General features: G+C 44.5%; 1 protein-coding gene across 4 annotated transcripts in view; it reads left to right on the top strand.

The window, feature by feature from the left end:
* Positions 1 to 9,563, top strand: part of CBFB (core-binding factor subunit beta) — a 45,035-nt gene extending 35,472 nt beyond the window's left edge. For all 4 annotated transcript variants that reach the window (XM_050904221.1, XM_050904222.1, XM_050904219.1 and 1 more), the window contains one exon: positions 7,279 to 9,563. In XM_050904221.1, coding sequence (XP_050760178.1) covers positions 7,279 to 7,347 — 69 coding nt within the window. In that variant the 3' untranslated portion in view covers positions 7,348 to 9,563. The remainder of the gene's footprint in view (positions 1 to 7,278) is intronic.
* Positions 9,564 to 16,087: the final 6,524 nt, after the last annotated feature.

Below are 16,087 nucleotides of genomic sequence, written 5' to 3'. Positions count from 1 at the left end.
ATATACATAGAGATTTATATGATTTGTTTATATTCCGGATGAATACAGTGTAATTTAGAAAAAAGCACTAAAATATGTGTGTGAATATGCATTGCCTCAAAAGGTTCTACAATGTGAGTACGGTACAAGTAGGCCAGTAACGTTATGACTAAATTGCTTCACAAGAACTTTAAATAGCTGGTATTGTGTAAAAGTGCTATGGAATGCATATATCAGAAAAACAATTTATACTGTACAGAATCAATGCTGACTGTAGTACAGAGGAGATCAATCTTGCAAATCAGGGAATACTGTAATATAAGCGTCTTCTTTCAGTCAATGGAAGGTTAGAAAGGGGCTGAGCAATAGAGGAATACTGTCTGGAGGCAATCAATATTAATTATAAATTTATAACCTTTATACCAGCCTTCAAACAATACTTTCTAAAAGGGAGCATTTCAAGCTTTTTTTCCCTTGGAAAAGAAGTTTTCATGCAAAAGTAAAAATTTTAGCCTGTACTTGAAGCTCTTAAAAAGCACAGCAAGAGTATAGCTCTTCCTTTCTTGGCTTCCTGTTACTTTAGTCCAGTTACCAATGTGGTGTACCAGAATCTGTAGCTTCATAATAGCTTTTAAACAAAGACACAACCGTTGCAAAGATTTCAGGCGAGAGAGCGCGTCAGGATTGGTGAGCAAATTATGCTACTTGGCCTGGTCATGCTCTGTAGCTCTCTAGCCGCTGGTGGTGGGAGAGCAGACTCAGCATATAACACAATTGATGTGCGTTTTTAGCGAAGAGTACTCTGTTTCTAGGAAGTAGATTGTTGGAAGCTTGAAATGAAATCTTGATGGAGGTAGGTGCTAAATGATTTTTATCTATGGCCTTTGTCAAGAAAATTGTTTAGTTTGACTCTCAGTGAGCTTGAAAGGCAATCAGAATGGCTGTAGGAATAAAAAAGAGCATCGGTTATAGAGTTCATAACATTGATCGTTCTACAAGGACTTTAGTCTAACATCCAGACCTCTTAGCAAATTTGAGAGACTGTTTTCCATTATTTGCATAATTTAGGTGGTGCTTGACATTACAATTAAGAAAGATCAAGGCTACTTCTTCCCAGCTTCAAGTGAAAAAGATAGGAGATTGCAAAATAGATGTTATGGCCCGCAAACAAAGCAACTCCAGAGGCTGGATCTAGGCTACAAAGTCTTATGCCGATAGCTACACCTGCTAGGAATGTGGTAAAAACCATATCCCATACTGACTGCCAGCAGCTTATAGATGCAATATATAGTGATGATGGGGTCCCTTTGCTGCTGTAGCTAAAGTTGTTCTGAGAAGTGAAGATTGAGAGGGAGAGTCTCTTTTCAAGCCCCCCAGAGACCTGAAAGCATACAGGGTGCTTCTAACTGTGACCAAGGAAGTTCTATTATATATAAGCTGTCATTCTTACTATGTTGTAGTGACCCGGGTTTGCTGACTTTAATTCTGAGGCGGCTGAGTTTCCCTGCCCCTACTCTTCTGTTGAGTAAGGGTAACTGAAGTGGAGGCATGGCCAGCATTTTAACCATGTTCACATCTCTACGGGAGAGGCTGTTATTAACCAGCAGCTCAGAGAAGAGCTTTCAGTTTGTTGCTTTTCTTCATGTGGGTTTGCCTCAGTTAGCAGGACTAATGTGGAGGTGTGCTTGATTGTGACTGGTCATTTTTCTGAGTATTGCTCTTTTTATTTCAGGGTTTTTTTTGTTGGGGTGGTTTTTTGTCCTGCGGTTGTATGCCTTTTAGAAAAGTATCTGCAATGTGTTCTCAGGTTTTGGGGTTTTTTCTAATCCTTTTCAGGAGGTTGACAGTTCTTCTAAGAGAATCCAAATGTTCACTGTTTAGTTTTTTATAACATAGCCTGATTTTTCACTTATTTAGTAAATTATAGATGACAGATTCCAAGGCACGTAATGCATCTGCTCTGTCTGTTTCAGCAGTGTGGAGTTGCCAGAATGCAATTAAAGAATTGCAGTGGAGTTGTCCATGGAGAGACTTTATTTTGGCTATTCTTTGTGACAGCCCTTCTTCAAATTATCTCCCTCTTCCTTCCCTCCTCTTCACCAGTGTCCCAAGTTATATATGCAGTGCATATTCTTGTACTTGTGATTTCACTGCCTAGTATTCAGAGGTCCCAATTTTGCCTGCTGTTTCTTTAAGTGATTCATTGAAAGGGAGGGCCATCTGCATGGCAACCCTGTCCATCCTTACTAAATTTACCTCCAACTTTCCCAGTTCTGCTTTCTCAGAGCTATCATGTGAACCACATGGTGGGACTCCATTATCTTTTCCTGATGAACTCATGTGGTAAAAGGAGTTGGTTTCCTTAGGTATGTCGGAGGCCTCTGAACATGCACAGGAAGGGGGTAGTTACAGATGCTTTCTCAAAGCCGCCTTAAGGAGTTTCATTGGCACTGTTGAAAGCACCATCAACTGCAGCATGGGTCAGGATTGAGTGGCCGGAGGAGGAGGATGGCGTCCGACTGTCTTGGCTGCTGGAGGAGCTGCTTGTGTGTCACCTTCCTTAAGTGCCATTATTCTTAGATTTGTTTTTCCTAGGTGCCCCAATAACAGATGTAAATGCTCCAACGTGATCCTTGTCCAAAAGAGTCACAATTCTAAGTTAATGATTTGATGATTTCAAGCTATCTAATTTATTAAGAAGAAAATTAATATAATACAGATATTACTGCATCATACTCTTGATACGAAATTTTAGCCCATACGAGTTAGCCTATATTTAGGCTTGGGGAAAAGCCCAGAGATCACAGGGTTGAAGAGAGCATGGGTGTATGAGTATTGCAGGGGATACTTTTTGTGTTTGCTTACCCTCAAGTCAAAATGATTTTGTTAGTAACTTTTCTCTTGTTTGTTAGTATGTTATTACCCCTATGGTGTCAGCATTATGAGTTCAGCGTGAATAAATCCAGAATAGCATGTTATAGGAGGCTTCGAAATGTTTTTTGCCAAATACGTTCCTGCAGTTCTTTCAGTTGGTCATCATACCGTCTCCAGCATTAGAGATTTTAAATGGCTTGCGGTCAGTTATAATTCCCTCCGTATTGCAGAAGATTTGCATGGCTTCACGTGCTGAAAGCTGAGTGCAAAGTATTTTTGGGTATTGAAACTCCCTATGTGTCCATCACATTAACTGTTCAATTTCAGGATATTTGGAAGGAAACTGGCAGTGTTGGTTAAAGTACATTCAATTTTAGGAAAACTACAACTGTGGTGGGATCTGTGTACTGTTTACAAGTCTTTCTCACAAGCAAATATTTGTTATCGTTTCACTAAATAGCAGATGAATAACATTCGAAGTAGTGGTCCTTCAAACTTAAAATCAGCATTTGACTGAAAAATGAAATATGCTGAGAAAGGATGAATAACTACTGTTTTCTCCTGACTCATTATGCATGACTCATGGCAGAGTATTCCATTTCCCAATGGCAAAGATAGATGCATCTTTCTTAATTGAAGCAAGTCTCCTTAATCTTTGAGAAGCTGAGCTCACTATTCACTGAGAGTAATTCTGATGCTTCTGCATGGCGTCATAAGGTATGCATTTCAAAAATTACAGCAAATACTGCAATTCAGAGGATTGATTAGCTATGCTGAGAGTATGGGACCCCAAATTGAGAGAATTCTGGAAATTGCCATTTTACGTCTATAAAAGGGAACTTGTAGCTTCCTGTAACAGACTGAGGAGAACTACCAGATACTACCATACTGGTAGTCACACTCCTTCTGCAAGTGAGTGTTAAGGATCTTGTGGTATTTCTTATGAAAGTTGTATTTTCCCCATTGTCAGTGGATAAAAGTATCACCCAATGCCTGATGCTTTACAGTGTGCTTGCTGTCTACATACAAGGTGATTTCTCCTGTCTTTTATGAGTGTTTTTTATTTTTTAGATACATACATATGTGGTGCTTTTACTTTTTTAGCATGTAAAGCACGGTTGTAGTTGCTACATACTGTGCACATGCGCCTTGGCAGGATGGTGACTGATAGAAGAATGGTGTTTCACGTGTATGTATTCTTGCATAGTAGTATAGCACAAGTAAGGGAGGGTGTCTGAGTGAGACAGAGCTGTCATTCCAATGTATTGCAGTTGCTTGTGTAAATCCCCGCTTACTGAAATGCAAAATTACACCTTTATCCACATATACTAGTGTAAGATATTGTAATGACTGCTTTCGGTACATTTGAGGGTAATTTGTCATGCCTCTTGCATATCACTTGAAAGGGCAAATCTGGTAGTTGTTCAGTAGTGGCTTCTGCAAACTCTACAAGTAGCAATGAGGTCATGAATCATGTGAATTCTTTCATATGTTTTGAAAGAAAAGGCCACTTCAGGCAAAGCATAAATGCAACCATATGCCCATACCTTGGAGTCTTCACTGAAATTTGACAATAAAATTGCTGTGCATGTGATTTGTTTTCTGAAGAAGAAACTCTGTTGCTTTTAGAGCAGTAGTATAGCAGCGATTAACTTGCTGTTTTTTTTCTAGTTAAGTGTAAAAATGTTTATCGAGTACAAAATTGGTAACTAGATTGGTATAAGTAAGATTCTGGTAATTCTTAAAGGCAGTGCATGCCTTTGTTTCCTTTTAGAAGAAAGAAGCAGCAGTGAAAACCAGAAGAAATCTTGTTGCAGTCTGTTCAATAGGAGAAAAGTATGCAAAGTGGAGCAGTTATCCTTTTGGTATTCGTAGTACAATTCTTAAATTAGTGTGGAAGTATCTATTTAGACTTGTTCAACAACCATTTTGTATTAAGAAAAATCTTTACAGCGCAGTTTACTTTTCTGTTGAAGGAAAAAAAAAAAATGTGGGCTTTCCCTTGTTAACTTTTCCACACTGATCTTGATAGTCAAAGCTGAATGATTTGGCTGTTGGAAATAATGTGAAAATCTCAATTAAATGCCATCTCCCAATATTCTGCGTCTCCACAAAGAGGGCAGTTTGCAAAAGTTGCTTCAGGGGCTGAAAGGAATACGCCCTTTAGCACTTAATCTGCAGTGCTGTATGTGATTACAGCTGTTTGTTTTAATGCGATTCCTCAGAAAGATTACTGAGAAATCTGTGGGTTTTTGCACCAGCAGTGATGTCGGTTGTCACATTCAGAGTTCTTCTGCATGTAGGAAAAGCAGATGGTTTCCTTCAGTCAGGGTATGACCAGTGCAGATAGAACAGAGCGAGAAGATCTCACCCCTAAATATCTAAAATGCAACCAACAACGGTACGGGATACATAAATGTAGTAGGTAGTGACTGTGATATTTAAAATAGTGAGGGTGTTTCCAAAACAATGATGGCAATACGACCACTAAAGAAAGTGCAGGAGGGAATTGTCTTCTCTGGAAACATGCTGATTGCTAGAGGGATTTATTGAATGAGCTCTGTGTGCATCAGAATGGGATCATTGCACAGGAAAGGAAAACGTAACTTTAAATCGGTATTTAAATAGGAGAAAGAAGCAACAGTTCTCTGTTTGGGTGAAGCTAACCAATTGCTCTGGGAGCATAAAATTAGGCAGACAAGAAGAACGGTAGATAAGGGAGGACGAAGCGAACAGAGAAAGAAAACTCTAAATTAGAGAAAATGGTGTTGGCAGTACATGCCAGAGGGTTTGGGAGTTGACAGACTCTGCTCGCTTGCCGTTTCATAGGGGAGCGAACAAGCTGTGAGCTGGGGTAACTGCCGTGCTGGCGGGAAGGCTTCCTCTGTGTCAGTAAATATGACTCAGAAGAGCCCAGGGAACACCTAAGAGCAGCACTCGTGTCGCTGTTAGTCACGGTTTAGTTGAAGTACTCGTATTGGTCAGTGTGATTGTGTAAACGTGGTAATCGCTTAAACTGCGTATTTCAGTGGTACAACTGCCTGCATTGTCTGTTCCCGCCTCTTTCAACAAAATACAAGAAGCCTTTCAAAGGGGGGAAGTGGTCACTTGTTTTGCATGTTTTGGAGAGCATTTTTTTTGAAGGACTGAATGTGGCAGGTTATTGCAGCTGGTGAAACTAATGGAGCTACACCGAATAATGCTTGTGTAGTGATGCCTTCCACCAGCTGAGAATGTGGCCCTGATACTATTTGGGTCGCATGGTAGTTACAGGCCAGGGTGCCAGCTATTCACTCTGTAAACGTTAAACAAAACTATCGATACTAAACTGTCTTGAAAAACAGCTGGCGTATATTAGATGTTCCCAGAATCGAAGTATTGCTTTAAAATTTAAGTATGTCAATGTTTTTAAGTATCCACCTGCAGCATTTGTGTGTGCTACTTGAAAGCAGCCTGCATGTGTACAGGTAGAGAAAGTAGATAGCAGTGTCTTTTACTGTGACCGTCCTTAATTTCCTCTTTCAAATGCCATCAACTCAAACTGTTTGTCAGAATCATTTATTTAAAAGAGAACTTATGTTACTTTTTTTAATACAGGGGCGCAATCATAAGTACCAGAGTCTTCTCAGTTTTGTATTATTGCTAACTTTACAGGTGCACCAAAGAAAAAAAAAATGGATGCTGCAGTAAAACCCCAACTTTTAAGAAGTGTTAAAATGTGTGTCAATCTATAGATTAAATTGTGCTAGTGTCTTACCACGTTATAAGTCTCTTTATTCCAGAAAAAGCTTAAGTAAATGTTTCCCACATAAAAATGCTGAGGGGAGATTTATTTGGAAGTGAGGTAACATGCTCTGCCATCTTGCATTGTAGCCTTTCTCCCCAAAATCTTGATCCTGAAAACACTTAAGGAAAGGTTAACAGACAGGAATTTCACAGGAAAGAAAATGTGTTTTGGAAGGAGAGACGCAAAATTGTTGCCTAACTGTTCTGGAAGTCTCTTGCTGATTGTTAAAGTGATGTTGAAAAGCGTTTCAGCCTGGCTGCAGGAGGGCCTCTGAGGCAGTCTGAGTGTGCACGTGTGTGTGCGCACACTCGCTCCCGAGGGTGCCAGCCTTGCCTGCCCCCCGGCTGGATGCAGAGGCAGAGCCAGAGCTCTGTGCCCCTCCAGAGAGAGGACGGTGCCTGACTGCTGGGCCCGCAGCCCTCCTCTAAGATTCCTCTTGCTTCGGGGGGATTATTGAATTGAGGGGGAAAGAACGATTTTGATCTTGAAAACGAACGCGTTGGTTACTGCTTGAAATGTAAAGTTTCTGCCTTTAGAATTGGTTATGGTCTTAGTCATGTTAATACACTGAAGAAATTAACTGAACTGATAACTTCTAAATCATTTTTTTGATCCTAAATATGTGTTTGTTAATGCAGGCAAGAAGACAACAAGACCCTAGTCCTGGATCTAACCTAGGAAGTGGCGATGATCTCAAACTACGTTAATCAAGAGCAGCAGGCGTACCATGGGTCTGCACACATGCATTGCTTCTACTTGGCAAAGGATTTAATAAAAGACCAGAAACTGTGATAACTGGGTATACTATGGTCTGTTTCCTGACCTGCGGCAGTCAAAATCACCATGAACTGCCATGGTTTGCACTATGTTTATGTTACAATACCTGCATTTCCCATTTTAAGCATGTAGCCAGTGGCAATTTGAAATTTTGTTTTTCTATGCAAACTTATTTTTGTTGGCACTATTTTAGTGAAATGGAAACTTATGCAGCTATAAAACCATTTTTCTCAACTGTAATAAAAATTGTCACTTAAAAATAGGTCAAGATATTACAGATTTAAAACTTCTTTTTTTGTTTTTTATTTTTTTTTTGTAAACTGCTGGAAGCCAATGCATTCCAAGCTTAATTTTTTTAATATGGGCTTTTGGAATTTTGATTGTCCTTATTGTGCTCCTGCTTTATTTTAGATACGCATTCTTATCTTTCTTTCAGTTTTCTTTTTTTCTAAATTTGCAAGACCTTCTTAAAACTGCTGACATTATTTTGCATTATTTCCAAGCTAAACCCAGTGAATCAGAGCTGTTGGAATCAGTTTTCAAACTTTGTGGGTTTGTAAACGTTACAGTTGCAGTATTCTTTTAACTGCTAACAATTCATTGGTTCCACTTTTTAAATGATGAAATCTTAAAATGTATATTTTCATGCATTCATGCATTCTGCCCCAGTATCTGTCTTAGATTTTATTCTGTATCACGTGAGTTTGGGCGGTTATTATACCCCTGTATATAGTACTTTACTGAAACTCATAGGAAGTCGCAGGCTGGCTTCTGTTTTATTCAGGGATTTTTTTAAATAGTTCTGAAAAGGGATACTGCAACTCTACAATCAGATTCAACAGCGTGTTAAACTGGGAACAAAAGTGATCAGCTGCCAAGGTGATATGTATTAAATCATGTTTAAGATAGCTGCTTTAAGTATATTTTATATCTTAGGCTTTTTGTAAAGTTGTGCTGAATGGTGAAAAGTTGAGATGAGGTTGTGTGCAGAAAATCTCATACTGTGCATAGGACACTTCTATTAAATCTTATGCAAATTAAGACTACATTGCAGTATATATTGCATTTTCTAAGAGGATAAGATTTGGGATGAGGTAATCTGTGTGAATTATCTTGTTTTATTTGGGGTGATGGTGAATGAACTTGTTCCAAATTTTTCATTGCATCCAATATTTGAAGAAAGTTGATTGGAAATGTGATGTCATTTGGCTCTGTTAAAATGTGGTGCTTCCTGTACAGCCTGATTAATTAAAATGTCACTTAAGTACCTTTTTAACATAGGTGATCTGACTTCGGTATTTTAAGAATTATTTTGAAGGTAGAAACTCTGTATGGTTAGAACAGTTAAATCTTTATTAAAGTCTATAATTAAGATAATTACATTCCTCATTAATGGCAAAACAATTGATGCAAAAGAGGTCTTGCAAAAATGTAAGCAGATGTCAATGTGAAGGAGAATCTTTGTATGTTAATAATATGAATATTTAACATTCACTTAAAAATGTCAATATCTGTAAACTGTGAGAATGTCATCAAATAGAAATATTTTGATACTTCAATTTAAATGTGATTCACCTGAAAGATAACCTTTTTCACTCTGTGGCCACGTATTCTTCTTGCTCTTCTTCCCCCAAAGAAAGAATTTTTCTAAAGTGTTTCTGCAATGAGTTATTTAAGGGACACACGCATGCATCCACACGCATCCATAGCCTTGGATCTTCTCTGCCATCTGTGTATTTTTGATGGAATAGTCTGAAGATTTATTTTAAAAGGTTTTCCTAACGTTTCAGACAGTGGTTTTAAACCATAAGTACACAGGAAATTATGCTATCAGATATTAATGTTGCTATCTTTGTGTAAATACTGAACTTTCCCTATCATCATTTAGCACTCTGCTGCTTTCGATATCTTAATGCTGGCATTAAGATCACAAGCCCTTACCCTCTGCTGGTTAGTGCAGACTCTTTAAAGTGCATTTTAAGTTATTGATGCAATTTGATATTTTTCATAATTTCTATTTAAACTGAAGTTGCATCATCTTTCTTGGATTCATCTCCTGTAAGAGTTGCCTTAAGCTACAGGATTGCTTTTGCTACTTTTTGTGTTGTATGTTTAACTTTCATAATAAACTTCTGTGTAGTGAAAACAGGTTGCTGTGAATTCATTTCTGACATCCTGGTAGTCCACGCCGACATATTGCGTGTTTATGGGGGAACTTCCCAGCCTAGGGCCAGTGCAGGGCTGCCTTGGTGCCCATGGCTAAAGCAATAGTGACATCCAGTGGTCACTTAACTAAGCCCAGCACCCCCCCTGCTTAGGGACTGCCCGGGGGGGTACTCATCGCTCTCTCAAAACCTTTAACCTAAGGGCATACGTTGGGGAAAATGCCAATTTGCTGCCCTAAAACTCTTGTGGGTTTTTTTTTTTATAACTGATAGGCCCTGCTTACTCTGAAAGCATGTATCTACTTAAGTAACCCTAAGAAATTTTATCTCATCGGGTTGCAACAGTTGTGCACGCTTACAGAAGAGCGTTGTTTATGGGCGCGTTTTTATAGCAGCCATTAAACCTTGCTGACTGTGCTGCTTTGGAGGAGGAGGAAAACAAGGTAGTTTGCACGTTGAAATAGGGAAATGTGGTAAAGTACTGCGGGGAAAACATGAATGTTACGTGCTACACCTGAAAACCTCTGAAGCTGCTAAAATTTTAGGTGGTATAACTTGAACAACAATGGTGGTTATGTACTGAAATCATGTAGTGGATTGCTTGCTTAATAACTTGAGACCTGCAGTCTGCTTTGGAAGAGTTCACATGCAAAAGGACGAAGTACAACCTTATGTCATACTGTTAAAATCTGACTGTAAACAGATCAGAGAGCGCCTAATAAAAATGGCATTGACTGTGACCTGTGGTTCTTCTGAAGGTACTCTGTAGTTTGGAAGGGAGGTAGCTTTTAAAACGGACATAAATGACAAACTGTGTTACTCTGATTCTGTGTTCCTGATGGCAGCCGCTATCTTTGTTAGCTACTGTAGGCTCTGCCATCAAAGCAGCTCATTTTGAAAGGCGTCTTTAAAGAGCAGTTAGTAAAGCCATTAGAGAACTCGTCGGTTTGCCCGCAAGTTCATGGAATGATTCGCTTTTCTGCCCAAGGTGCGTTGCAAGTGGAGGAGTACCTTACTTGTAAAGCCTTTTCTTGAGCGGAGGCATCTAAAGGACAGAAGCGCTTTGTCCCCTGACTCCTCTTGGACGGAGTTTGCCTCTCGGGTGTCTGAATGGCAGAGGGAATCTGAAAATCTTCCGGCGTGAGGCACCTACAGCAGAAGAGGATTCTTAAAACATTACAATCCTTTCCCTCAATTAGCGTGACTTAGGGATGGCTGTGTTCAATTTGGAAGTGAGAGACCACTGGAAATAAGCTGGAGCTTACTGGAATGGAGAAGGATGCCGGTGACCTGGAGCCCAGCCGGAGCAGGTGAGGTATGGTCACTTCTGGCTTCCTTTTTTTAACCTCTTGCAGTTACACGGCCTCTTTCTAACCTGAGAGAATCCGGAGTATTCACTTCAGTCCATTTTACTGAAGTTTTCAAAACCTGAACAAACGGGTTTCCTAGTCTCTCTTGAAAGAAACGGCAGCTATCGGCTGTCCTGGTCTGGGCTCCTGGTCCCCCCTTTTCGAAGCAGGAAACTATGAAAATGAAACTGTGGGTGAAAACAGCAGCTTTTCTGTTCCTGCAGATCTATGGTGTTTTGTCTAATAATAAGCCTTGTTCAGGTAAGGGCTGGGAAGTCAAATGAAGGAGACGTGGTTTTGGAGAACTCTGAAATTGCATGGCCTGACAGGATCTTGGCAGGACTTCTGTATTTTTTTTTTGTCCGCCATTGGTTCAGGACTCCACTCTGTTACAGATGTATTTAGGAATCCATCCTGTCTGCATAGAAATAGGACCAATTTCTGTAAAGGTACATTATTTTGTTACTACATTTCCAATGCAAATAAGAGAATGACAAAAATGGCTTCAAGGATGAGAATTACAGTGAGAAGTTACAGCAGAGCGAACATTTGCATAGGCAACATTTCTCATAACTCATTTGCCTGACATCCTGTCTTCACACTGCCATGAAGTGTAAATCCCAGTACATGCATATTCATCAGCTGCTGCACGGCTCGGAGCTCCTCAGGCTCAGGGTTTAAGTAACTTTATTAAATAGCTTTCTCAATTACAGGTTGAGATAAGTGAATTTCCAGAATTGCCTTGGGCTCATTTCTTAAAGCTCAGGAGTGAGAGGGGAAAGAAGTACGGCAGAAGAGCCGAGTGCTGCCTCGGCCGCTGCTGTCACCCTGCAGCGGGTGGCTGTGGAGAAATCGGGTGCCTGTAGGAGGGGAAGAAGGGGGAAATGGGAATGTTTCTTGCTCAGCTGTATGCTTCGTACTCAGCCTGGTGCACAGTTTATCAGAGCTGGTGAGACTTTTGCGAAGTCTTTGTTGCTCCCCACAACTCTTCTGATGAGTAACTCGGTGTTTTCCAGCCTGTTAGACTTGACAATGGTGTCTTGGGGGGCACGGGTTTTCCTGGTGCTCCACTTTCCCTCATTCCACAGGCTGCAATTCTCCTATTTTCACGGGAGCTGGTGGCCTTATAGCCTTTCACCCTTTACAATCCTCTCTCTTCCCATAGCAGGTGATGGGTTAGCTTGAAAACAGAAAAACTTTCTAGAGCTGGAGAAAACTTTGCTCCTGCCTTTTCCAGCCGTTATCAGCTGGTTTGCTGAAAGAGACTGTCCCTATGAGCCTCGCCCGCTTGCATCCCCCAGCCCTTTCAGCTTTTGCTATTCATACTCTGCAAAAATCCAGCAAAATATAAGTGTAGAAAAACGAGCAGCGTAAGAGAACTACAACTTTTGGCTGCTGGATGCACTTGGCCTTGATAGCTTCTTATGTGAATACACTGTTACCGAAGCCCGCGGCAGGGGTGATGGTGCTGCTGCCGGGATGTTTCAGGTGTATTTCGGGGCTTCGACCCTTCGCAGCAGCGATGCAGATCATGGCTCTTCAGGCCATGCTCCTCGGGGAGATCTCGGACGTGAAGAGCCGAGGTCTGTACAGCGGGAAGTAAGCCAGTTCATGGAAGAAGCCACGCGAAGGTGGGTTTAACCGCAGAGGTTGGGCGGTAAGGCTTTGCCTTCGGGAAGTGAGGAGATACCCGAGCACATCAGGTTGGGAGAGAAAATGGGAGTGGGTGGGAGGGAAGGGGGGACCCGCTGGGGCAGGCATTACTGATGCCGACCGTTTCCTTCAAGTCTAGTGGGCACTGTTGTGTTTGCCCTTGCCCAAAGTGGTTGTGGCTCTTGGCTTGAGTCTTGAGCAGAAGAGGGGACATGCGGTACTGAGGGCTCACAATTAGTGCAGCGGTTCTGGGTGCCAGTCAGTGGATTTGTTCTAGTCTATGGATTTGGTGAGAGAAGCGGGAGGGATATCCCTCCGTACAAGCAAGGGTGCCGGCGTCTGAACCCCCTGCATCCTGCATGAGCCCGCTTTCTGGCCCGCCTGCCTCCTCTGCCTCTGGCTAGAGATACAATCTCGAGTCCCTGTCCTCTTCCTGCTCCAGCAGAGCTGAGCCCTTTGCAGAGCTATATTTAGGTCTTGTTTGCAATCCTATATCATATCATGAAGCCTTGCAGGAGGCAGGTCTGAGAGGTGAGCGGTGCTCACCCCAGGGGCTGGTTCCCACCAGGCAGCTGAGCTGCTGCTTGGGCGAATGCTGCTGGACGGAGACAGCGTCCCTGCTTGAAGGCACCTCGCTGCCCAAGTTCCTCTGGGGTGGTTGGGCGTTCAGTGGCATTCGGTGGCCAGAAGTATTGAATGAATTGCCAAGGCTCATTCCTGGCTTCTTCAGTTGACTTGACCATTTTAACTCAATGGTGCAACACCTGGTTCCTATTTCATACAGTCTTGGTGCAGCGGGCTGCTGTTCTCCGCCCCTGAAGGCAGCAGGGCAGGAGAGGTCGGTCTCAGCTCGATGTACGGCTGTGGGTTTCTCTTCTGTGCGTTGTGCTTTCTTCTGCAGTACGTGCCGATGCCTCTTCTAAAATCCTGCCTGTCTTGGTGTTGAAACTGCTCCCAAACAAGGGCCTTGGTCTGCATCTCTGCTGCCACAGCAGCAGTCTTCTCCCATGGCAAGCTATTTCTCTGCAACCCCCGTTTCTGAGCACACGGAGCTGCACAGGGGGAGCAACCTCTTGGTGAAACCCCGGGAGCTCTCTCCTCCTCTAGGCATGGAGGAGAGCGGAGAGGTTGGCAGGAGAGGCATGGATTTACTGCTAGATTGCAAACAAAGCCGGGGGGGGAACAACTCTTATCTCATCAGAAGACAATTCTTAAGAAACAGGTGGCTCCACCCAGAAACACCAGAGTAACCATCACCTCTGAGCTGGGAAGGCTGCTGAGCATCTCGCTTCCCAGAATGATGTGTCACCTACCCAGAAAGGGGGCCAGGTCCGCTCCCGCCCCACCGAGAGCAGAGCAGCCCTGTGCTTCGCAACACCCCGGACCCTTCTCCCTGACTGCCCCTGCTACGAGCCCCTACACGTGCCCCAGAGGTGGGATGCTGCAGTCCCCTTCCCAGCACCGTCCTGCTCCTCAGTGGCCTTCCCCCATGCCCCAGGGCCTCTGGCTGCTGCCTGCGCCTTGCCGCCAGCCTGCAGCCGCCCGGGTAGCCCATCCCCGGAGCCAGGAGCCTGTGCCCACAGCTGCCTCAGCCCAGAAGAGGAGGATATTTGGGGATGCTCAGCCCTGCATGTGGGCCGGCTGTGGTCCAGCTCCAGGTCATTTGCTCCGGCTGCGTTTGAGGACTGGGGGCCAGGGTGAGGAGGGAAGGGAGGGATAGGTGGTGTTGCATGTACAGACCGCTCCTGAGCTGCCCAGAGCTTGCCTTCTGCTTGGCCCAGAGCTGCTGGTGCCGCTGAGAAGCCCCTCAGCCCCTTCGTGGCAGGGACGGCCCCGGCCTGGAGCCGCTCGGCGGATGCTCCCACACGGAGGAGAGGACAGATCCTCTTTTTGGTTCTGCTTTCGGTTCTGCTCTGCAGAGCAGAGCATGTCTGGCGTACAACCGCTGGGACCTGGTGTCGGTGGGCCCACGGGGAGCGTGTCTCTCCGAAACCACCGACACCACCGAGGTGCCTTAGTCACCGGCTCCTTCAAACCCTCTTGGCATCTTGCCCTCTGCTGCTGCACCCAGGGCAGGACGTGCTGGCGGGACCAGAAGGAAAGAGGGAATAGACAGGAAAGTGAGACCTTGTGCTCCAGGAGCATGAGAGGTGGCTGCAAAGGGAAAAGGAGCGGGGTGGTAAAGCAGGGTCTGCGGGAAGGACCTCGCTCCAGCTGGTCACCTCTGGCCAGGGAGGGATGCCGGCCATCCCTCACAGCTCTCCGGCATGGCACACGGCAGCCGGGAGCTGCCAACCGTAGCAGGAGCTCTTCTCTTGCCAGCAAACTCGGCTCGTGCTCTGCTATGATGAGTTCGTAAGAGACTTTTAATTGTGACAGATAGTGGGCCCTTTGAAAAGCTGTCCTCGTTACTGCATTGACGATCTGCCACCTCTTTAACGTGCTGCCCTGCGTTTTAGTGCTGTAGCCCCGTTGCTCAGGCTGGGGGCTTTAACAGAGCAGCAAGCGGCAGACCTTTCCCGTTCGGTGCGTGCTGTGTTCACCCCCCGGCACGTGGCGCGGGACCTGGCCCCCCTACCTCTCTGAAACAATTTCTAGCTCCAAAGAAAATATCGGTGAAGGGAACACAGCAGTCAACAGAGGTGGAGGGTTTGCACGGGAGACCAGCGGCGTGGCTGTGTGGCTGTGGCACACGGAGGGGAGCTCAGCTCCCTGCAAAGTGGATTTTTGGTGTTTTACAGCTTTCTGCTGTGTGGGCCGGACGCCACGAGACAGCGGCAGCAAGCATGGATGTTGGCTTGGGTGCAAGGCTGATCCTTTGGGTGCAAGACCCTTTCTTGCCAGGGCTGGGCTGGCAGTAGGGGATCTGCACAGCGAAGTCCCTGCTAGCAGCGCCGGCGGCAGCGTAGGGTGGACGTACGTGCTCCTCCCGACTCCCCAGAGGGCTGCAGGGCAGTTGGCTGGTGTCCCACAACCATGAAAAACTGAAAATGGGACAGAAACGTAGCTATGGCCATGGGGAACACAGCCGTCGCCGGCCTGAGCGAGCGCCCAGGCAGTTTCACGTGCTGCTCCCTGAAACCAGCGCTGCGGGGACCGGGGTCGCTCTCAAATGTCGTTTAACGAAGCTCGGCCGCAGGGAAGAATTTCCAGCGACACACGCATCGGACCAAGTAATTTCCTGCTGTGAAATGAACAGGCTGCAAAGGGGGCTGGGAGCTGGGAGCGAGGCTTAATGAGCATCTCTTTTGTTTGTTTTAGCTGTCGCAGCCCTGTGAGTAAGATTCGAGTCACCCCCGTGCTGTTCGTTTGCCAGAAGTCAGCAACAAAGCGGGCAGCCAGAGATCTTTAGGGGCTCTGAGAGGGCTCTGTCACCCAAACCTGCTGCTCTGACTCATCTCCCGTTAAATGATGAAACCCCAAGCGCCGGGGCTGGAGCCGGCTGGCGTGGAGGGCTCTCCCCTCTGCCCCGCTCCTCATGCCCTTGGCCCCGTGGCCCTTCC

The sequence above is a fragment of the Gymnogyps californianus genome, chromosome 12, assembly GCF_018139145.2.
Source record: "Gymnogyps californianus isolate 813 chromosome 12, ASM1813914v2, whole genome shotgun sequence".
Lineage (NCBI taxonomy): Eukaryota > Metazoa > Chordata > Aves > Accipitriformes > Cathartidae > Gymnogyps > Gymnogyps californianus.
The sequence above is the reverse complement of the archived record's forward strand: the minus strand, read 5'-3'. Positions and strand labels throughout refer to the sequence as shown.